The sequence below is a fragment of the Crinia signifera genome, chromosome 9, assembly GCF_055691185.1.
Source record: "Crinia signifera chromosome 9, ASM5569118v1, whole genome shotgun sequence".
Lineage (NCBI taxonomy): Eukaryota > Metazoa > Chordata > Amphibia > Anura > Myobatrachidae > Crinia > Crinia signifera.
The window spans coordinates 49,959,276-49,984,671 of NC_139225.1; the positions used below are offsets into that span (position 1 = coordinate 49,959,276).

Here is a 25,396-nt window from a genome sequence, read left to right on the forward strand (position 1 = left end):
ATTGGCCTGTGACCACACACTCTAGTAAATACAAACACAGGGGGGCCAGCACTCAACAAACAAACTAACTCACCTTAACATTCAAATAATCAATTAAATAAATAATGGGGTCCCTTGGCGATGGGCTGCAAGCTCAGATCAATTCATGAACTAAAACCCCATTATTTATTTAATTGATTATTTGAATGTTAAGGTGAGTTAGTTTGTTGAGTGCTGGGCCCCCTGTGTTTGTATTTGTATATATATATATATATATATATATATATATATATATATATATATAGCAGGAACCACCCAACACACAAAACGGCGATAAAATAAAGCAGGAGGCACTCCACGGGCTTGAAAAGTGAATCAATTTATATTACTGCATAAAAAAATCGTAGGGCAACATTTCAAGACCGGTGAGGTCTTTTCATCAGGTCCATAACAGATAAAGAGCACAGACAATAATCAAGATTGATTATTGTCGCGGCAATCATCATTTAGTCTGGAGTGCCGATTATCCCCTATTTCAATATGCATATACATATATATATATATATATATATATATATATACACACATACACACACATACATACATACATATACACATATATATATATATATATGTGTGTATGTATGTGTATATATATGTGTGTGTATGTATGTGTATATATATGTGTGTGTATGTATGTGTATATATATGTGTGTGTATGTATGTGTATATATATGTGTGTGTATGTGTATATGTATAAATGTGTGTGTGTGTGTGTGTGTGTGTGTGTATGTATGTATGTATGTATGTATGTGTGTGTGTGTGTGTGTGTGTGTATGTATGTATATATATATATATATATATATATATATATATATATATATATATATATATATATATATATAAAAGCACTTACCCAACCTTGCTTAGAGGAAAGGAACAGACCAACACTCAAAAATAAGTGAAAGAACGATTGTATTAGAGATTTACAGCATGTTTGAGAACATGAGGGCTGACCCAACAGCCATTTCAACTGGAGCTCAGTCCAGTTTTCATCAGGAGTACCACATTCAAACACAGTCAGGTTTAAATAGCGTGAAATAAGGCGGCAAGCCCGCCCAGAGCCTCTGCTCCATGCGCTGTCACTCAGCACCACGGGCAGTCAGCAAGCTTCATGCAGTTGCTAGGTGACCAGGGGGCGGATGAGGGTTGCGTCATCAGGGAATCCCTGTGACGTGTTGTGCTTTGATGCGGCCCGATGTCTCTTAAATGAATGCGGCAATGCTCATCTATTGTGTGGTGAGGAGATGGATTGGTGAGTGCGCTGAATGGACATGTGCAGCGCTGGTGCTGGGGGCTGAAGTGCATACTGCTAGTTCAGGTTTAGTCAAAGTGGTGGGAACAAACCGGCCGATGTCCGCTAATTGCACAGTCAGGTTGCTGTGGGTGACTGATGTGGGCGGCAGGCACGGTGAAGGAGTGGGTGGGATAAAGACCTCAATGGACAGGTCCGTGGTGCGTGATAGTTGACACATGGTTGACACATTGGGCACTCAGCGGCGCCAGGCATAACAAATAGCAAATAGCAGTATAACGTACATTAGCACTCTCAGCACACGGCGGTGCTCAAAACATGATACATGTATCAATGGACTGTTGGTCCCAAACTGCACTCGGCTATGCTGCTAAAGTCAATGAGAACATAATAATGTCCCCACAATTGGAGCAAAGTAGTCCAATTGTGCATCGCTGTGTACACAGGGCTCATGGGAATAGCGGAGTCAATAGTAATACATCAGTATAAACATAATATACCCGTCTGAAGCCTTTTGTAACAAACAACCTCAAGTGCCACATAGCAGTGTCACAAATGGAGGGACAATGTCTGGTGTTGAGTTAAAAGATGTGATTTCAAACAGGCCCCCTAAATCGAAGGCTGTGTCTGGTCACATGCGTTATGTGGTATGCATAGGCGAATCCAGAATTATGGTAATGGGTGGTCCCAGATCCAGACGTAATAGAAGCGGGACCTTTGCGCGGCTTAGCCGCGCGCCAAAAAGGGGGCGTGGTCTCATGGGAAGGAGGCGTGGCATCACAAAAAGGGGTGTGGCATTACACGTTAGACCATACACAGTAATGCCCATTACACATTTTAGCAAACTCCGTAATACCCATTACACATAAAGCCACACGCCGTAATGCCAATTACACATAAGGCTACACAGCATAATGCCCATTACACATTGTGCCACACATCATGATGCCCATTACATTCTATATAACAAACCGTAATGCCCATTACATATTTGCCACATAAGTCAGTGGTTCCCAAAGTTTTTCGGTTGAAGGCACCCTTTGGGTCTCCATGATTTCATTAAGGCCCCCTTAATCCAAAATATTTACCGAACTGTCCATTTTTATAAGTATTTGGATCAAAATAATGCTTTTAGTATGTAGATCAGCTAAAAAATACTTTTATTTTTGCAAACAAGTTAACATAAATCCAAGAAAAATTATATATTTGATATTCCGTATATATATATATATATATATATATATATATATCACCCCAGCTCCATGTCTGAATATTGCATCAACAATCCTGACCCTTCCTGCTAGTACCTAACCCTCATGGCCTGTGGATTAACCCTTACCCCACCTCCCTCTCTCTCTCTCATTCTCTCTCTCTCTATACACACATAATATATATATATATATATATATATATATATATAAATATATATAAAAATATAAACACACACACACACACACATATCACTGTTACCTTCAAAATAACAGTCTGGCTGGATGGGCCAGTAAATGCAGCAGCCTCTCCTCTCCATGCAGAAAGCAGCAACTGTGCTGCCTGTCACTTCTAGCTCCGGCCCAAGTTCCGCCTAGCTCTACCCCCTGACGAGTCCCGTGAAGCTCCGGCCCAATGTAGCCCAGCAAACCCAGCCAAGGCATTCTTCACCCTGCCAGATGTTCCAAGCTGAATCCACTTGGCTGCCAGCAGGCTGCCTCGTTAGGCTGCGGCTCCCCTGTGACAGTGCTGCGGCACCCCAGGGAGCCGCGGCACACAGTTTGGGAACCACTGACATAAGTGCTTCTTACCTTCGTGCTCATTGCTAGGGGGTTCTTGCTTGATCACACCATAGTACCCATTACACATGATGCCGCACACCATAGTACCCATTACACATGATGCCGCACACCATAGTACCCATTACACATGATTCCGCGCACCATAGTACCCATTACACATGATGCTGCACACATAATGTCCCTTACACATGATGCTGCACACATAATGCCGCTTACACATGATGCCCCTTGCACATGAAGCCACACATTATGCGTAATGCCCCCACATACCACCACTTGTAGCGTCCCTTAAGCAATGCCCCCAAAAGTGCCACTTACTGTAAATTTTTATATGAGCCTTCGCTGCTGCTGCAGGGAGAGATGGAGAGCGGTGCAGCTGCTTCTATGGGGAGAGGAGCAGAGCGCAGCGCAGAGCACGCTCCCACTCCCCTCCTGGTGCCCCCTCTAGCGGAGTGGACATTTGAAATATTGTGCGCGCTGTTGTTGTGCGTGATGTCGGGGGAGCACGCTGGGCGCCGGCACCACATGATTAAGGGCGGCTGAATTCAGAGCACTGCAGGTCATGGCTGTTTGAAATAATACCCCTTTCATAACAGAAAATGCAGGGATTTACCCGGGAATATGGTCCCAGGATCATGCAGGGACATTCCCAGGCTGACCCCTTATACACCAGCCTAGTCCCTGCATTTTCTGGTGTGAGGGGGAGAGACAAACACTCCCCTCTCCCTACCCCCTTTTAACCAACCAGCTATATCTTCGGAACCAACTGACCCATTTATATGAGACCAGTCTCATATTGAAGAACTTTTGAGTTGGCTTCGAATGATTTTGGTCCTGTGAAACTGGGCTGTTTGGTTCCAGAGAAATCTGCCCTCAAAGAACATAAACAGTCATGAAATTACGTTTAAAAAATAAAAAAATCGGTTTAACCTCAATATCCCTGGAACCAATTAACCCATATAGATCCAGCCTGGTATCAGATTGAAGGCCCAGCGATTTGGGTTAGACTGAGATCAACCTCGAGCTTCAGTTATGCCGAAGGGGGAACTGGCAGCCGTTGAACTGGGTGGGGGTTGGAATTAGCGGGTCCCATGTTATCCTATAGGGAAAACGTTCCAGCTTTGCCTGGCCGTATCTTCGGTTCCCAGGGGGCTAGAGACACGGGGCTGGGCTCGTTGGAAAGCCCCGTCCCTCAGCTGCATGGGTGGTCCTGTGCACCCCCGGACCACCCCCGGACCACCCCCTAGATTCGCCTATGGTGGTATGTAAGGATTTACTCTATGTTCAAATCTGTTGATGTGTGTCAATATCACAGAGTTCTCATATGGGGATGGGTTCGGTCTCCAGGAACAGGGCAATTAGAGGGGTTCAAGTTTACTTAGCTAGTGCACTCAGGCACTGTGCGTGAGGGGCTTAGATAAAGCACCCCATTTTAAAATCCTCGTTAAGCCCTTCTGGAGTGAGAGAGTTGAGGCGGAAGATCCATTGAAGCTCCCTTTGTAGTAAAAGTTTGTCGCGATCACCCCCCTGTCGCAGGGGTGGAATGTAATCGATAACATGGCATTTAAGCTGTCCAACTTAGACTTGATGTGTTTGGACGCTACTGTAAACAAACAGTTTTTTTTTTTCAAAAGCTGTCCCTGAGTGACAGCGAAACGCATCAGAGGCTGCTACACTCACTTGCCCCCAACTGCCACTTCACACACTTGCACTTTATTTTGGGATCCAACCAGCCACCCTTACCAGTGGACCGTGTACTACATCTTCAGCCCCACAAGTGGACCTTTCCTCACGTTCCAGCAACAAGGGATGACTCAGCTACCATGCTATCCTAAAAGGATGTAAAGATCTCCCAGAGGAACCCACCAAAATGACTGTACCGGTAATTATACTTCATCATCTAACATTCCTTGGATAAGAGAAGTTTGCAATCCCCTGCTTTACCAACTGGTCCCTTGTATCACCAACTGGCGGCATCAATAGGAGCAGATCCCTCTCTTTGTCCCCCCCCCCTCCCCTAAAACACATCGTCACAAGTGGCCCAGCGGGCAGCGAGCATTGTTTTTAATTCCTATTTTTTAATGAAATTGAATATGTATGTGTACCAATAAATGTTATTTTATTTTCAAACTCCTCATTAGTTATAGCGCTACCTTTTTCTCTGTTTGTTCATGTTGGGAGGTAGGCTGTATGGGTATTTACAGTAGAACTATAACTTTAGAACTATTTATAAATATAAGCCATTATGAAGTTATTGACCGGTCACAGACACGGCTCATAGTTAATTAAAGGGCTCACACACACACACCGTCAATCAAGTCTGCCCTTGTGCAGGTCAGCACTCAAGACTTGCATTTAATATGTAAAGCGAGGTGTCTCAATATTTTCTATGTTATAAGTGATATAGATTTACTAGTAAACTGCGCCATTTCCACGCTCAAAATGGGGACTGAGTCCACCAGCCATTGGCCATGGAAAACAGATAACCATGCGGGTCATATGCGTGTCAAAGTTACGCAGAAATTTTTTACATTTCAGATAAACAGAACATACCACTCGCTATAGACTTATATCATGTCAGCGGTCATTCACTTCATAATTGGCTCACTATAGTTAATTATTTTAAACATTTTGATAGTTAAAAATTGGATAGACCGGGGATTTGCGATATGTGTATGGGGATTCAGTATTGAATCCCGGCGGTCGGGATCCCGGCGTTCAGAATCCCGACGCCGGAATCCCGACAGCCGAAATGCAGACAAGGGGGGGACGTGGATCGCCCCCCCTTGCGGGCTCGCTGCGCTCGCCACGCAGCGGGCCCGGTGCCTCGCTACGCTCGGCACACTAATTTATTCTCCCTCCAGGGGTGTCGTGGACACCCCAGGAGGGAGAAAGTGTCTGCATTTCGGCGGTCGGGATTCCGGCGTCGGGATTCTGAATGCCGGGATCCCGATCGCCGGGATTGTAACTGCATCCCGTGTATGGTATCCATGACAACCTGTGCTTATATAGAATATTTCTATAGTCATCAAAAATGGTGCCAGATTGACAATGTATGAAATGTATAGATGCTCTATGTCATAAAATACAATTAAAATAACATACCACAATCTAGTTTCCCAAATTAAGGTTTGAATATGTCAATTATTGCTGATCTATAGCTAAATTAAATCCCGCCCCCACTAATCTTTCATCAAACAGGTGATCAGATATTGTGTATACCGAACATAGTGTATTTATAATTATGTATATATAGCCCGCAGTAGAATCACAGAAACAATGTATTTAATTCATAGATCCAGGGTGATTCTCTTTGTTTAAGGAGCAGTTCACAATTCCCTCCTCGTAGGGACTTTGGAATTTGATCAATAAGCATGCTTTGAAGGGATGCAACTTGATGTCCATAATTAAGAAAATGTTTAGCAACTGGCTTGTTGGAGGCATATTGTATATATACACAGGAGAGCACTGAACAAGCGAGGCGGTCACTCGGGTTGTGCCATGACGGTGTCATGGTGGGTATGCTCTGAGTGGAGCAATGCGGAGGAGCGGGAAAAGTGCATGGTGACCCAGGCCGTGTGGGGGATCTGGGCTCCATGTGGAGCACGGCGTGACAGTGAGACTCAGTATTATCCATGTCGAGCAATGCTGGGGGAGGGAGCAAGGGAGCAGGGGGGGGGAGCTGGCGGTCCGGCGCGCTGAAAGTGGCTAATCATTCAGCCTGGCAGGCGTACACACATACTGATGATGGATGAAAAATCATCCATCATCACTAGCGATGATGCGGGAGCACGCATCATCGCTAGTCGGCCATCTCTGGGGCATATATATTAGGTGACTTTCAGCTGAAAATCGCCTAGTGTGTATGGGCCGTACGTGGTTCTCCATGGTGTCCCTATGGAAAAATGTACGTTTACTCTGACTGTTTCAGTGAGGGTTTTTAATTGGATTGCAAAATGACAACTCGCAGCTCATGATTCAACTCACTCATTCACCATTTTGCTACATAAATTTATTCAGTACTATTAGAGAAAAAATAAATAAAAATTAAAATTTGATTAACAACAATACTCATTTTGACAGGTATTCTTACAGGCAATGTGGAGGAGCAGGGGGGAGCTGGAAACGTTATATCATGATATTGTGTACTGCTTTTGGATATATTCTACTAAATAAAATATCTTGCCTTTACTGTAGTCCTCCCATCAAAAGTAAATGATTTGATCTGTCCATTCTCCAAGAATACTTTCAGTACATTAGGAATGAGTAGAAGGGGTGGAGAGTCTTTTATTTTCAACATCTCCTAAAAAATATAAGAGACATCATTAAAACTTTTTATGAAAGAGAATAATTTCTTACCTAATCTACTAATTCAGAACTCAAACAAGAAAAGAGTTGTAACATGTTTACAGTTTATCCTGAACAGTAGATCACTGCTTGTTTATTGCTATATTACAGTGCAGGAAAACAAACAAACTATATGTATTTATTTATTTCCCAGGTAAGTCCTACAGAAACTAAAGAAGAATAAAACACTGAATTTTAGTAAAGGATAAAATATTTCAAGTTTTCAGCAAGCAGATTATTCCTGACAGCAAGCATAGCAAAAGTGCATGTTAGAACAGAAATATCACTCCAATTGTTGAAATGAATGGCAGTTTGTCCTATACAATAAAAGGCTAATGTTGCTCTCCCCTCTAAGTGTTTTGTGCCCCAGCGGACAATAGTAGGAAAATTTCATAAGATTGGACTTTTTGGCCGATCTGCAATTCGGCTGGTTACGATAGGGCGTGAAATTGGTCCACAAATTCAGCAACTACACAAAGCTGGTGAATCCTCAGGATTTGTATTTTCTGATGGTGAAGGGATTCATATTTGGTTGCTAATCACTGCCTGGGAGGTGGATTACATACTAGCCAAGGAGCCTAAGTATTGCACTAATTTCTAATTGAAACTGCCTACCTACCCAAAATCTTTATGCTGTACTGTTAAGCTACAGAAACACAGCTTGTCCAGCTGGACTGTCACGACTGGGGATTGGGACCCAGGAGTGACCTTGGTGGCTAGCTGATTACCAATAGAAACAGATCTCGGAGGTAAGTAAATATGATGAAAAAAGTTTATTGCACAATGGGAAAAATGGTACATATGATTACTTTGAGGAAAGATGAGTATCAGAGTCTGTAATAGTCTTTGGGGAAGCTAGTGAGAATGACTGGAATTGGGAGAAGTCACCATGGGATTTTGACCGGACACTTGGAAGCTGTAGTTGGAGGTGTAGAGGTATTGAGGACCGGAGGAACACGGGTGCTGGCAGTTGGGACTGATGAAGTTGGAGCACAGGTGCCAGAAGCACAGTGTTGATGCAGCATAAGCACAGGTGCCGAAAGCATGGAGATGATGCAGCAGAAGCACAGGTGCAGGTAACTGAAGGTCAGCAGTGCAAGTAACAGATGACCACAGGTGCAGGTAACTGAAGGTTAGCGGTGCCAGTAACAGATGACCACAGATGCAGGTAATTGAAGGCCAGCGGTGCAGGTAACAGGAGACCACAGATACAGGTAACTGAAGGTCAGCAGTGCAGATAACAGTTGACCACAGGTGCAGGTAAATGAAGGTCAGCGGTGCAGGTAACAGGTGACCACAGATGCAGGTAACTGAAGGTCAGGGTTGCACATTAGCTTGCAGCCAGAGTGGTTCAGGACTTAGGAGCCTGTTCAAAGAGAGCTCCTACAGCATGGAGCTTAGTGGCGAAGATGCCCAAGCAAGGTGTACTTCCAGATCTGAGAGGATAACCCCTTAGAGCAGCACTGATTGGGCAGCCAGGTGATTGGGAATAGGAAAACCTTGAACAGTCTCTGAATGAGGCCAACAAGGTAAATGGGGAGCTTGCATGATTCCACTCCACCAGTAACTATGGAGTTAATGGCTGAATTACATTCCTCCCAACTCCAGGAGGGACACATTGCTCTGTATCTGCACTTTCCTCTGAATGTATAATTGCCATCACCTGTTTTGAACAGGTTAAGTAATAAGAATAGTGTCTGAACACAGGTGCTGCCAATCATAAATGAAGAAGAAAGTTCAGAAACAGTACAATGTGTACCTCCTGGAGAGGGTCATGTTGGGATGTATGGAATTAGCACTCCCCTCAGGTGCTCATTACTAGCACAGGCTCAGGACACACAATAGCCTAGCTGCAGCAGGCTGGTCTACACAGGGCTGAAAAGCAGGCATGACAGACCAATTACACAGAGTATAAGCAGGATTGTGATATGGACTTCATCCATTCTTGTACTGCTATATTAAGCTAACTAAAATCTATTGCTTTGGAGTGGATGTGCATGTGAGCTGTGACACTAAGCTACTAACAACCTGTTTGTCCAAATGGACTTTAATCATTGCAAGTTAATGCTACTTTGCTAAAAATTTACTAAGTGTCTCCCTGCACACCTGACCTACGTAAATACAGTTGGATACAAATAGAACAGGGTTGCCAGGGGAAATCACGCTGGCCTAATGGTTGGCTATCTTATCTACCTCAGTCATAACCCCGGGACAGTACACTCTCTCATTCCCCTTCCTCTGCCTTGTGTTATGAAGGGTGAACAGCAGAGGTGACAGAGTCCCAATAGGGCTGACTTCTTTTTTCCTCGATTTTGGGAAGATACTAACAAGACTCATGTGTATTGAGATGGAATATGATAACTAATGACCGATGATTTAACCACATAACTGACCCAAATTTATGGGTAACAAGTGGATGGATATATGATGGTCATTTTTCAAATTTTTATAATTCCATTCTCCTTACATTCATTTACACTTTCTAAACATATGACGAATTATGGATAGTTAAAATTGTTAATATTTTCGCAGTGTGTAACAAATAGTAAGAGGTGGTCTAAAATTGTAACGAAATGATAATAAAAGTTATGTATTAAAATTAGTCATAGCACTTTCAATATATTTTGAGACGTAAGGGTGCCCCCAAACAGAGTTTTCTTTTCTTCTCTTGTTCTCCCTTGAACAAAACAGTCATATATGACAAACTTTACAACTCGGGGTGCACCACTGACAGTCACATTTAACCCAAGAATATATCTAAGGGCGTGGTGACTAATTGGAGAAATTACTCCGAATGTCAGTAGTCCCATAATATTTAAAATATTTAAGACAGCAGAGATCACAATAATTAATCAATATACAGTGCTCGATAAGACTGGTGCGATCCCCATCCCAATTCCCCTTTTTCCCCCCCTTACATACAAATAGAACATTGCATACCTCCCAACATGACCCTCTCCAGGAGGGACACATTGCACTGTTCCTGGATTTTCTTCTTCATTTATGATTGGCAGCACCTGTGTTCAGACACCAATCTTATTACTTAACCTGTTCAAAACAGGTGATGGCAATTATACATTCAGAGGAAAGTGCAGATACAGAGCAATGTGTCCCTCCTGTAGAGGGTCATGTTGGGAGGTATGACATTGCAGTAAAATTTGAGCCCAAGCTAACAAGTATGTTCTAATTAGAGATGTGCAGACTCGGATTCCAGAGATCCGAGCCCCCACAGACGTCATCATTCCGAGCCCGGTTCCGAGCAGCGCTCAGATATTCCCGCCTGACTCGGGTCCGTCCGCGTGGTCAGAACGTCATCTCCCGGCGCCGGATTTCGCGAGGCTTTAAATAGCGGCTGCTGCGCCCGCCATCTTCACTCCAGTCTAGTAGTGGGTTGGGAGAGGGTGTGTTGCTGCTGCTGCTGCTGGGGCTTAAACTTGAGCTTGACCTTGAACGCAATATTTTTTATTCGCTGGGGCTGTCTCTCAGTGCTGCTGTGTTGTCTATGAAGGATATATAATATTGAGGCTCTGAAGGATATCATACTAACAACATATATGTGCAATAAACTCCTCATATAATATTCCTGTATTTGGTCCAATGTTTGGTAAATAGTTCAAAACATCAAATAGTTATTATATACAACATTTATACACATTTATGATATACTTTAAACCACTGTCACTATTTGGAACAGTGGCAAAAGAGTATCACATTTCTCCCCCTGGTGATCAAAGTTGCAATTCTCTTTGACATTTGCAAATCTGATCTCCACTTACAGTTTTTTTTTTTTTAAACAGATTTTGAACATATAAGAACTATCACCAACAATTAGAGTACATTACATGTTTACTGACAGATTCCCGAAATATGGCCAAGAATATACAATACTCGGGTGTACCACCCTATTAACAACAGTAGGGCATCCCAATCGGTCATAGATTAGTATTCGTGGAGGTCTACGTACTGTGGTTGGTAGAGGAGGTTCATTTAGATAATCAGTTACAGAAATGTCACTCCCCCAACTCTCTTCCGGAAATACATAGTTCTCAATTAATTCTGGCTCTCTGTTTATGGGCAGCGGAGTTCCTGTATCCAATACCAAGCCAGCATCCATGTGAGAATTGAACTTTAACCAAGTGTTAAAGTTCAATTCTCACATGGATGCTGGCTTGGTATTTCCATACTGGTAGAAATACCCCATTTCTGTGTCCATCTCATCATCTATGGCCACTTCAGTTAACGGACCAACAGAAGAGGTAAGTTTATTTTCTTTAGCAGGTATTGGTGCTGATTCAAGACTCTCTTTATCCTCACTGGACGGAAACACAATATCCTGTGTAATAGGTAATAGATGTTGACGATGGTAGGTGAGTATTGGTCCATCTGCATTTTCAGGGGCGATTTGATAAACCGGGATATCAGGCAATTTCTTTAACACTTGATACGGAAGTTCCTTCCACTGATTGGCCAATTTCTGTTTCCGGGGATTTCCTAATCGCTTAAGCAGGACTCGATCTCCCGGCATTAAGATATGCTCCTTTACTTTTCTATCATACAGCGCTTTATTCTTTTCATTTTGTTGTCGTGCTGATTCCTTTGCAATATTATACGCCTTATTGAGTTCCTTTCTCAAATTAACAACATACTTTGAATGGGAAGGGGCTTTCACAGTGGAGGGAGAGGTGCCCAGGCTAATGTCAATAGGAAGTCTTGCCTCTCGTCCAAACATTAGCAAATAGGGTGAGTACCCAGTAGCTTCATTTCGTGTACAATTGTATGCATGGACTAGATGATAGATATACTTTTTCCATTTAAGTTTCTGAGTGTGATCAAGAGTTCCCAGCATATTTAGTAAAGTTCGGTTGAATCGCTCAGGTTGTGGGTCTCCTTGGGGATGATATGGATGATATGGAGTAGTTCTCGATTTCTTTATCCCACAAAGCAAGCACAACTCCTTAATTAGAAGACTCTCAAAGTCAGGTCCTCTATCAGTGTGTATGCGAGCAGGTAGTCCATAATGTACAAAAAACTTCTCCCACAAGGTATTGGCCACGGTAAGGGATTTTTGGTCGGGAGTTACAAAGGCTTGTGCATACCTAGTGAAATGGTCAGTGATGACAAGTATGTTGTTGTCTTGTCCCGTAGGACTTTCTAAGGATAGGAAGTCAATGCATACTAGATCCATAGAGACTGGAGCTCTGTAGACTGACCGTACCGGCAGCATGTTGTGGCAAAGTTTTTCGTAGGACACAATTTCGGCAATTTGGCAATAATTTGCAATTTCCTTTTTCATTAATGGCCAATATACCCTTTCAGCAATCAAATGTTGAGTTTTATCATAACCCAGGTGTCCATGTTGGTCATGAAGGGCTTTCAACACTATAGGTACCAGTTCAGATGGTAACACTAATTGTTCTTTAACTATACCAGTGGGCTTTAAAGTTCTTCGGTACAGTATTCCCTGTTTGACTACTAAGTTGTATCTTTGTCTACACAACACTTTGTACTTCAAAGTCACTGGACATGGGCCTGACAACAATTTTGGTTTTTGATATAGTCTCAACATCACCCCTATCTCAGTGTCTTCATGCTGTAATTTACGCATATGTTCTTTGGACCACTTGGGTAAGTCTCTCATCTCATCCTGGGTGATCCAACAATACATCAGGGGTAGAGCCTTTCCCGAAGCCCCAAGTGCACTAACTTGTTCTGGCAGGTGCTGTTGCATGCAAGACACTTGATGACATAACCCTTGCAATGTAGGAGAATGCAATTCTATCCAGTCATCATTTTCGCTGATAATGTCTGGCTGAGTTAACCGAGATAAAGCATCAACATCAATGTTATTGATACCGGGCTTGTATTTCAGACTAAAATTGTAATTGGATAAAGCCGCAAGCCACCTATGCCCCGTAGCGTCAAGTTTAGCAGTGGAATTTATGTACGTTAATGGATTATTGTCCGTGTGCACTGTGAAGGTAACTCCATATAAAAAGTCATGGAACTTTTCCACCACCGCCCACTTAAGAGCAAGGAATTCTAGTTTATGCACCGCATAGTTCTTCTCACTAGACGACAAAGTTCGACTAACATAGGCGACTGGACGTAGGAGCTGGTCTTGCCACTGATAAAGCACTCCTCCAATACCATCCATGGATGCATCTATGTGTACTTCGTAAGGTAACTCTGGATTTGCATAGGCTAATACTGGTGAGTGAGGAAGGAGATATTTCAAGTTGTTAAAAGCCTCTTCACATTAAGTAGTCCAGCATTCTCCAAATTCTTCTAGGGGCTTGTAATAATTTTTTTTGTTTTTCTGGGGCTTTCCCACTGGAGGGTATCCCTTAGTTAGCTCCGTGAGGGGACGGGCAATTTTGGAATAATGTGGAACAAATCGTCTGTAGTATCCACTGAAACCCAGAAAAGAACGTAGATCCTTCAATTTCACTGGTCTAGGCCACTCTTGTACTGCCACTGTTTTATCAGGATCAGTGGCGACTCCTTCTCTGCTGACTACATGCCCCAAATACTTGACGGTGGTCTGGCACAACTGACATTTGTCGATGGATAATTTCAATCCCTTCTGATGTAGTCGTTCTAATACCTTCATTAGCCTATTATTTTGCTCTTCCAACGTCTTTCCGAACACGATTACATCATCGAGGTAAACCAGTACTTCTCGGTAACACATGTCTCCAATTACTTTCTCCATTGTCCGTTGAAAGGTGGCGGGAGCACCTTTGATGCCTTGGGGCATTTTGAGAAACTCGAAGAAGCCAATTGGACATATAAAAGCCGTTTTAGCGCAGTCATCCGGATGCATGGGAATTTGATAATATCCAGATCGTAAATCGAGCACTGAGAACCATTGGCTCCCTTGAAGGCAATCAAGGGCTTCTTCCACTTTTGGCACAGTATACTGATCCTAAATTGTGCGATTATTAAGAGTCCGGTAGTCTAGACATAGTCATATATCTCCATTCTTTTTCCTAGCCACTACAATAGGAGACGCATAAGGACTCTGTGATTCTGTGATGACATGGTTCTCAAGGAGATATTTTAGATGGAGACGTACATCTTCAAAATCGGCTGGGGCCAGCCTTCTGGACCTCTCTCTAAACGGGGTATCATCATTCAATCGGATCCGGTGCTCTACTTCCGTAACTGTTCCTAGATCCCATTCACTTAATGAGAAAACCGACTCCAATACTTTCAATTTGTTAATAAGCTGCCCTCTGTCTTGATAAGAGATGTCACTTCCATCAAAGCATTCGACTGTCCTTTCTTGGAAGGTAACACTGCGATCTTTAGAATGACTTAGGTTCTCTTGATAGGCCTGAGAGTTAAATGATTGGGCATCTCTTTCTGATGAAGGGGCAGTCACTTTATCTTGATTTAAACACCAATTAGACAAGGTTTTGTATAGGTGAGAATTTGTGCCCACAATCACAGAAACTACTTCTTGCACAGATGGAGAGTCCGGACACACTAATGCCAAAAAAGGTACAGGAGGTTGTGGGTCTGCGGTGTTGTCCAGGAATTGAATATGAGTGGTGACATATCCCAAATATGGTTATTTTTGATTACTTAGACCCCAAATCACTAGGCCATCGATAGGATTTATTGGTACATTAGTCAGGTGTTTATAATACCAACTCTCAAAGATGATCGATACTTGTGACCCATTATCCAATAAGACGTTACAATAATGTCCATTAACTAATGCTGGGACCATGGGGGCTTCTCCCACAATACCTCCTTGACACAGCTTCGTCCATTGAATACTCCCCATTGCTACCATCTCAGTTAATGGGGAGTCAGTGCGGGGTTCACCGACGTCCCTTGCAAGTTTTCCGAATGATTAGAAGTCCTGGATTCATTATTATTTATCCTCCTATTATATCCTCCCCGTTGAGGGCATTCAAAACTACGATGGCCTAACTGCCCACAACTGTAGCAAGTGAACTGTCCTTGGGTATCAGATCTCCTATGGTACCCTCGTCCACGATTCATAGATAACCCTGACGTCATTGGAGGGCTTTGCGCGTGTATGGCAATGAGTTGATCTAGCTTTTTATTTTGGTCTTCCATGAGTTTATATAGTCTATCATTCATTGGGGATTCTTCCGGGGTTGGCAGTACGACTTTGACCCTCTTTAGACTTTTGTCTCTATTTTCAATTTGGACTTCCTCTAGTTTTAATTCTTTAATTAATTCACTTAAGGTAGGAACTGGAACTTTGGACAGACTACATTGAAGCCTCTGTGCCACTGGGATAGAGGTTAGTGCTCCCCTCAACACATGTTTCATTCTCTTCCCATCAATCTCGTCTTCCTTAATTCCTCCTTTTTCTAGTAATTTATACAGGATTTTATCAATTCTATAAATATATGTGGTGAGAGTTTCATTTGGCTCTTGGTATGTGCTGTTCAATCTGGATAGGATGTCTCCTACATCCTCTAGGGTTCCAAAAGAATAGTCAAGTGCTTCAAAATAGTCTTTCAAAGTTGCTTGACTGTTGCTCCTGCGGGTAGCTTGAATGATACCCATGGCGGGACCTCGAAGACTTTCCACAATACGTTGTTTTTTTACATGTTCTGGGCATCTCCATTCCTCCGAATGTTGAGTAGCCGCCTCTCTCCAAGCCTCATATCCCTCTTCTCCAGTAGGTATAGGAAATATCCCTGAAAAAATTTGTAATCTTCGATATCCGCCTTCATAGTGCCACCTTTCCATCTCACTAACAACTCTATCCATCATAACATCTACCGGGGGCTCCCGCACTGGCTCCCTGGTACTATTAATATCAGAGTTATGATCCTTATTCCTTAGTCCATCTCCAGTGGCACTTCCCACCCGGTCTATAGTTATTTCTCTCTGATATTCAACAGAAACATCGGGCCATAGTAGCTTCCACCGTCGTTCAGGTAGTTGCGATATGATAATATGGGCGGGGATCAAGTTTCGGTCCAACTTATTTAAATTGGTGATCAATACTGTAATCACTTCCCCCTTATCTCTGGTCTTTTTATCAATTAACTTGGGTCTCTTTACTCCATATATTTTATCCACTCCTGTCATAATTTCTTCATCAGACATGTCATCAAAAGAACCCTCAATCCCAAAGCTGCATTCCATATCTAGTCCATGAGCTTGGCTCCACATCTGTATATCTTGTTTGCTGACGCTTTCCATTGTTGCAGCTGGATCTCAGCAGTGCCTCCAAAATGTAGCGCTGTCTTCAACACTGCGTATATGTAAATCTGTTTAGGTGCCTCCACCTCAAGCTTTGGTGATTATAAGATAAAGGATAGAAATATAGGTATATATATATATATATATATATATATATATATATATATATATATATCTCAATAGGGCATGCTTGGGGAACCGCCCTTGGAATGAGCAGTAACAATAAAGTTATTTACCTCACAATAAAATTTTGCATATGTACCTTTTAATTTCCAAACATCACAGACAGGTTTAAAAGAATGGCATAACACTAAAACACTGCTTTATTTTTACTGGAACTGAAGAATTGGAGTCCCGTTCACTCTAAAACTTGGTAAAGTCTCCGTTAACTGCAAATATTAGACATTAGTTGTATCTGACCAATAATACAGTGGATTACATACCGAATATTTCTTTTACTTCAAAAGTTAATTACAACAGCTCAAAACAACAATAAGGCTTATAGAAATGACCATAAATTATTATTGCGCAATAATACGGATTTTAAACAGTGTACACTAGTGAATAAAAAGAAAACCTTAAGCGCTTTGGTAAATTTTGTATAATTCCTAAGTAATGTATTCAGTTAGTTCCTTATCAGCTAAATTGTCCCACCTGAGTCCTGTAAGGTGAGGGGGTGGCTGATAATTAGTGTAAAACAAATTTCCCACCTGAGTCCTGTAATGTAAGGGTTGGGTTAAAACAGAGTGGAACCTTTACCAGGAATTTATAATCCTTTTTCTAGGAATAGGATGACAAGTGATGTTGATTGATGTGAGCAATCTGTTCCATACGGGGAAAACTATTTAACTTCCCTAAGTAGTTTCCTTTGTTGAATGCAAGCAATTCCTCGCAGTATAAGGATATAGATAAACTTTCTCTTTCTGAAGTGTAGATTAGACACAAAATATTTGTAATCCAAATGGTAACTGTTTAATATCCACTGGCTCTTTTAGAAGATGGAAAGATTGTATCCCCTTAATATACTCTTTCTGTGTTAAATCTGTTACTATGCTGATTAGTTCTGTACCTCAGTAAAGCAGATGAAATAACAGCATCTCATGCATTCTCTGTTTCTATCTAACTGTACAGACAGGATAATTACTGCGAGAATGGTCACCCCTGGGCATAATATTGTCTCCTGTGTAGTCCAGAGATTATTTAGCCTCTTGTAATAGCTGTAGTAGAATACCCAATAATTGGTCTGTAGTATTATGCTGGCTAGATATAAAACGTCTAATATAGGGTGATGGGTAGTTAAATATGGATATCAGCCCTCTTCATACGCGACTATAATTTCTGGCTGCTAGGTATTAGTCTGAAAGATACTATTATAAAGATATACTAGTCTTCTGACTACAAAAGTTTAATGAGGTTGCCAAAACTCAAATTTCTCTACACTGGAGGTAGCGAGGATATCGTGCATGAGCTATCTCTCCTAACTTTCTATAATAATGCAGCCAAAGATGTACTTCGGATGGAGCTGGTACACTGTACCCGGGGAGGGTATAATGACTGTCACTGCTGAACTCCCCACACTTCCTTTATCACTCCTGCATCTGCCTCTCCTTTTATCGCTGCTGGGGAACCTCTATACTTTATCAGGGGGGAGTGTGAATCATCACTATCCCACCTCTTTGCTTCACGTCAGTAATCCTCACCAGTGACCAGCTCCTCCGTCACTCGGGCCGTCCCCTAATGGCGCTGCCCTCCAGAGATGATGCCGCCTGTCACTCACAGCAGCCGAATGATGTCTCCTGCAGTACAGAGTCTCCGGTCATCTCAGATGCTGCCGGGGAGCCGGATAACAGCCACCCTCCTTCCAAGGTTCACCTCCGGTAAGCTCCGCTCTCCCCCAGCCTCGCCAGACCACCGCTCCAAAACTGCGGTACTCTCCTCTCTCCCCCTCTCAGGAGAAAATCCAAACGTTTTTTTTTTTTTCTTCGCGCTCTCCCTCCTCCTATATATAATCTTTGTTTGAGCGGGCTCCTTGTCCTCCTCCATCTTGCGCATCCCAACTTTATTTATATCACAACTGGGTGCTTGAACAAGTTTCATTTGCCAGTCTCTCCCCTATATGCAGAGATAATGGTCCCTTCCATAACACATTGTCATCCAGTATAATGTATGGAAAATCCCACTTATGCTGCAGAAAAGGGGTGTTCTGTAGGGTAGGCATTTGGTCTCCTTTAACCAGCTGTACCATACTGTACATAGTCTTTTCTGTGAAAAGTTAGTTGGGTATGAATTATGCCCTCTATGAAGGATATATAATATTGAGGCTCTGAAGGATATCATACTAACAACATATATGTGCAATAAACTCCTCATATAATATTCCTGTATTTGGTCGAATGTTTGGTAAATAGTTCAAAACATCAAATAGTTATTATATACAACATTTATACACATTTATGATGTACTTTAAACCTATGTCACTATTTGGAACAGTGGCAAAAGAGTATCACATTTCTCCCCCTGGTGATCAAAGTTACAATTCTCTTTGACATTTGCAAATCTGATCTCCACTTACAGTTTTTTTTTTAAACAGATTTTGAACATATAAGAACTATCACCAACAATTAGAGTACATTACATGTTTACTGACAGATTCCCGAAATATGGCCAAGAATATACAATACTCAGGTGTACCACCCTATTAACAACAGTAGGACATCCCAATTTGTCATAGGTTAGTATTCGTGGAAGTCTACGTACTGTGGTTGGTAGAGGAGGTTCATTTAGATAATCAGTTACAGAAATGTCACTCCCCCAACTCTCTTCCGGAAATACATAGTTCTCAATTAATTCTGGCTCTCTGTTTATGGGCAGCGGATTTCCTGTATCCGCTACTTGGTTAAAGTTCAATTCCCACATGGATGCTGGCTTGGTATTTCCATATTGGTAGAAATACCCCATTTCTGTGTCCATCTCATCATCTATGGCCTCTTCAGTTAACAGACCAACAGAAGAGGTAAGTTTATTTTCTTTAGCAGGTATTGGTGCTGATTCAAGACTCTCTTTATCCTCACTGGACGGAAACACAATATCCTGTGTAATAGGTAATAGATGTTGACGATGGTAGGTGAGTATTGGTCCATCTGCATTTTCAGGGGCGATTTGATAAACCGGGATATCAGGCAGTTTCTTTAACACTTGATACGGAAGTTCCTTCCACTGATTGGCCAATTTCTGTTTCCGGGGATTTCCTAATCGCTTAAGAAGGACTCGATCTCCCGGCATTAAGATATGCTCCTTTACTTTTCTATCATACAGCGCTTTATTCTTTTCATTTTGTTGTCGTGCTGATTCCTTTGCAATATTATACGCCTTATTGAGTTCCTTTCTCAAATTAACAACATACTTTGAATGGGAAGGGGCTTTCACAGTGGGGGGAGAGGTGCCCAGGCTAATGTCAATAGGAAGTCTTGCCTCTCGTCTAAACATTAGCAAATAGGGTGAGTACCCAGTAGCTTCATTTCGTGTACAATTGTATGCATGGACTAGATCATGGGTCCTCAAACTGCGGCCCTCCAGATGTTGTGAAACTACAAATCCCAGCATGACTTGCCACAGTTTTAACACTCCCATATAACAAAACTGTGGCAAGGCATGCTGGGATTTGTAGTTTCACAACATCTGGAGGGCCGCAGTTTGAGGACCCATGGACTAGATGATAGATATACTTTTTCCATTTAAGTTTCTGAGTGTGATCAAGAGTTCCCAGCATATTTAGTAAAGTTCGGTTGAATCGCTCAGGTTGTGGGTCTCCTTGGGGATGATATGGAGTAGTTCTCGATTTCTTTATCCCACAAAGCAAGCACAACTCCTTAATTAGATGACTCTCAAAGTCAGGTCCTCTATCAGTGTGGATGCGAGCAGGTAGTCCATAATGTACAAAAAACTTCTCCCACAAGGTATTGGCCACGGTAAGGGATTTTTGGTCGGGAGTTACAAAGGCTTGTGCATACCTAGTGAAATGGTCAGTGATGACAAGTATGTTGTTGTCTTGTCCCGTAGGACTTTCTAAGGATAGGAAGTCAATGCATACTAGATCCATAGAGACCGGAGCTCTGTAGACTGACCATACCGGCAGCATGTTGTGGCAAAGTTTTTCGTAGGATACAATTTCGGCAATTTTGGCAATAATTTGCAATTTCCTTGTTCATTAATGGCCAATATACCCTTTCAGCAATCAAATGTTGAGTTTTATCATAACCCAGGTGTCCATGTTGGTCATGAAGGGCTTTCAACACTATAGGTACCAGTTCAGATGGTAACACTAATTGTTCTTTAACTATACCAGTGGGCTTTAAAGTTCTTCGGTACAATATTCCCTGTTTGACTACTAAGTTGTTTCTTTGTCTACACAACACTTTGTACTTCAAAGTCACTGGACATGGGCCTTACAACAATTTCGGTTTTTGATATAGTCTCAACATCACCCCTATCTCAGTGTCTTCATGCTGTAATTTACGCATCTGTTCTTTGGACCACTTGGGTAAGTCTCTCATCTCATCCTGGGTGATCCAACAATACATCAGGGGTAGAGCCTTTCCCGAAGCCCCAAGTGCACTAACTTGTTCTGGCAGGTGCTGTTGCATGTAAGACACTTGATGACATAACCCTTGCAAGGCAGGAGCTGGTAATTCTATCCAGTCATCATTTTCGCTGATAATGTCTGGTTGAGTTAACCGAGATAAAGCATCAGCATCGATGTTATTGATACCGGGCTTGTATTTCAGACTAAAATTGTAATTGGATAAAGCCGCAAGCCACCTATGCCCCGTAGCGTCAAGTTTAGCAGTGGAATTTATGTACCTTAATGGATTATTGTCCATGTGCACTGTGAAGGTAACTCCATATAAATAGTCATGGAACTTTTCCACCACCGCCCACTTAAGAGCAAGTAATTCTAGTTTATGCACCGCATAGTTCTTCTCACTAGACGACAAAGTTCGACTAACATAGGCGACTGGACGTAGGAGCTGGTCTTGCCACTGATAAAGCACTCCTCCAATACCATCCATGAATGCATCTATGTGTACTTCGTAAGGTAACTCTGGATTTGCATAGGCTAATACTGGTGAGTGAGTCAGGAGATATTTCAAGTTGTTAAAAGCCTCTTCACATGAAGTAGTCCAGCGTTCTCCAAATTCTTCTAGGGGCTTGTAATCATTTTTTTTGTTTTTCTGGGGCTTTCCCATTGGAGGGTATCCCTTAGTTAGCTCCATGAGGGTATGGACAATTTTGGAATAATGTGGAACAAATCGTCTGTAGTATCCACTGAAACCCAGAAAAGAACGTAGATCCTTCAATTTCACTGGTCTAGGCCACTCTTGTACTGCCACTATTTTATCAGGATCAGTGGCGACTCCTTCTTTGCTGACTACATGCCCCAAATACTGGCACAACCGACATTTGTAGATGGATAATTTCAATCCCTTCTGATGTAGTCGTTCTAATACCTTCATTAGCCTATTATTATGCTCTTCCAACGTCTTTCCGAACACGATTACATCATCGAGGTAAACCAGTACTTCTTGGTAGCACATGTCTCCAATTACTTTCTCCATTGTCCGTTGAAAGGTGGCGGGAGCAGCTTTGATGCCTTGGGGCATTTTGATAAACTCGAAGAAGCCAATTGGATATATAAAAGCCGTTTTAGCGCAGTCATCCGGATGCATGGGAATTTGATAATATCCAGATCGTAAATCGAGCACTGAGAACCATTGGCTCCCTTGAAGGCAATCAAGGGCTTCTTCCACTTTTGGCACAGTATACTGATCCTCAATTGTGCGATTATTGAGTCCGGTAGTCTATGCATAGTCGTATATCTCCATTCTTTTTCCTAGCCACTACAATAGGAGACGCATAAGGACTCTGTGATTCTGTGATGACATGGTTCTCAAGGAGATATTTTAGATGGAGACGTACATCTTCAAAATCGGATGGGGCCAGCCTTCTGGACCTCTCTCTAAACGGGGTATCATCATTCAATCGGATCCGATGCTCTACTCCCGTAACTGTTCCTAGATCCCATTCACTTAATGAGAAAACCGACTCCAATACTTTCAATTTGTTAATAAGCTGCCCTCTGTCTTGATAAGAGATGTCACTTCTATCAAAGCATTAGACTGTCCTTTCTTGGAAGGTAACACTGTGATCTTTAGAATGACTGAGGTTCTCTTGATAGGCCTGAGAGTTAAATGATTGGGCATCTCTTTCTGATGAAAGGGCAGTCACTTTATCTTGATTTAAACACCAATTAGACAAGGTTTTGTATAGGTGAGAATTTGTGCCCACAATCACAGAAACGACTTCTTGCCCAGATGGAGAGTCCGGACACACTAATGCCAAAAAAGGTACAGGAGGTTGTGGGTCTGCGGTGTTGTCCAGGAATTGAATATGAGTGGTGACATATCCCAAATATGGGTATTTTTGATTACTCAGACCCCAAATCACTAGGCCATCGATAGGATTTATTGGTACATTAGTCAGGTGTTTATAATACCAACTCTCAAAGATGATCGATACTTGTGACCCACTATCCAATAAGACGTTACAATAATGTCCATTAACTAATGCTGGGACCATGGGGGCTTCTCCCACAATACCTCCTTGACACAGCTTCGTCCATTGAATACTCCCCATTGCTACCATCTCAGTTAATGGGGAGTCCGTGCGGGGTTCACCGACGTCCCTTGCAAGTTTTCCGAATGATTAGATGTCCTGGATTCATTATTATTCATCCTCCTATTATATCCTCCCCGTTGAGGGCATTCAAAACTACGATGGCCTAACTGCCCACAACTGTAGCAAGTGAACTGTCCTTGGGTATCAGATCTCCTATGGTACCCTCGTCCACGATTCATAGATAACCCTGACGTCATTGGAGGGCTTTGCGCGTGTATGTCAATGAGTTGATCTAGCTTTTTATTTTGGTCTTCCATGAGTTTATATAGTCTATCATTCATTGGGGATTCTTCCGGGGTTGGCAGTACGACTTTGAGCCTCTTTAGACTTTTGTCTCTATTTTCAATTTGGACTTCCTCTAGTTTTACTTCTTTAATTAATTCACTTAAGGTAGGAACTGGAACTTTGGACAGACTACATCGAAGCCTCTGTGCCACTGGGATAGAGGTTAGTGCTCCCCTCAACACATATTTCATATTCTTCCCATCAATCTCTTCTTCCTTAATTCCTCCTTTTTCTAGTAATTTATACAGGATTTTATCAATTCTATATATATATGTGGTGAGAGTTTCATTTGGCTCTTGGTATGTGCTGTTCAATCTGGATAGGATGTCTCCTACATCCTCTAGGGTTCCAAAAGAATAGTCAAGTGCTTCAAAATAGTCTTTCAAAGTTGCTTGACTGTTGCTCCTGTGGGTAGCTTGAATGATACCCATGGCGGGACCTCGAAGACTTTCCACAATACGTTGTTTTTTTACATGTTCTGGGCATCTCCATTCCTCCGAATGTTGAGTAGCCGCCTCTCTCCAAGCCTCATATCCCTCTTCTCCAATAGGTATAAGAAATATCCCTGAAAAAATTTGTAATCTTCGATATCCGCCTTCATAGTGCCACCTTTCCATCTGACTAACAACTCTATCCATCATAACATCTACCGGGGGCTCCAGCACTGGCTCCATGGTACTATTGGTATCAGAGTTATGATCCTTATTCCTTAGTCCATCTCCAGTGGCACTTCCCACCCGGTCTATAGTTATTTCTCTCTGATATTCAACAGAAACATCGGGCCATAGTAGCTTCCACCGTCGTTCAGGTAGTTGCGATATGATAATATGGGCGGGGATCAAGTTTCGGTCCAACTTATTTAAATTGGTGATCAATACTGTAATTACTTCCCCCTTATCTCCGGTCTTTTTATCAATTAACTTGGGTCTCTTTACTCCATATATTTTATCCACTCCTGTCATAATTTCTTCATCAGACATGTCATCAAAAGAACCCTCAATCCCAAAGCTGCATTCCATATCTAGTCCATGAGCTTGGCTGCACATCTGTATATCTTGTTTGCTAACGCTTTCCATTGTTTTAGCTGGATCTCAGCAGTGCCTCCAAAATGTAGCGCTGTCTTCAACACTGCATATATGTAAATCTGTTTAGGTGCCTCCACCTCAAGCTTTGGTGATTATAAGATAAAGGATAGAAATATAGGTATATATATATATATATATATATATATATATATATATATATATATATATAATCTCAATAGGGCATGCTTGGGGAACCGCCCTTGGAATGAGCAGTAACAATAAAGTTATTTACCTCACAATAAAATTTTGCATATGTACCTTTTAATTTCCAAACATCACAGACAGGTTTAAAAGAATGGCATAACACTAAAACACTGCTTTATTTTTACTGGAACTGAAGAATTGGAGTCCCGCTCACTCCGAACTTGGTAAAGTCTCCGTTAACTGCAAATATTAGACATTAGTTGTATCTGACCAATAATACAGTGGATTACATACCGAATATTTCTTTTACTTCAAAAGTTAATTACAACAGCTCAAAACAACAATAAGGCTTATAGAAATGACCATAAATTATTATTGCGCAATAATACGGATTTTAAACAGTGTACACTAGTGAATAAAAAGAAAACCTTAAGCGCTTTGGTAAATTTTGTATAATTGCTAAGTAATGTATTCAGTTAGTTCCTTGTCAGCTAAATTGTCCCACCTGAGTCCTGTAAGGT

At 42.0% G+C, this 25,396-nt stretch overlaps 1 protein-coding gene across 12 annotated transcripts in view; it reads right to left on the reverse strand.

Annotated features, from left to right (window-relative positions):
* Positions 1–25,396, reverse strand: part of FRMPD3 (FERM and PDZ domain containing 3) — a 527,068-nt gene that overhangs the window by 260,310 nt on the left and 241,362 nt on the right. For all 12 annotated transcript variants that reach the window (XM_083159058.1, XM_083159052.1, XM_083159061.1 and 9 more), the window contains one exon: positions 7,271–7,387. Coding sequence is in view for 10 of the 12 variants with exons in the window: in XM_083159052.1 (XP_083015178.1) it covers positions 7,271–7,387 (117 nt within the window). In the remaining 2 variants the exon portion in view is untranslated. Of the gene's footprint in view, positions 1–7,270; positions 7,388–25,396 lie in introns of those variants that run through there.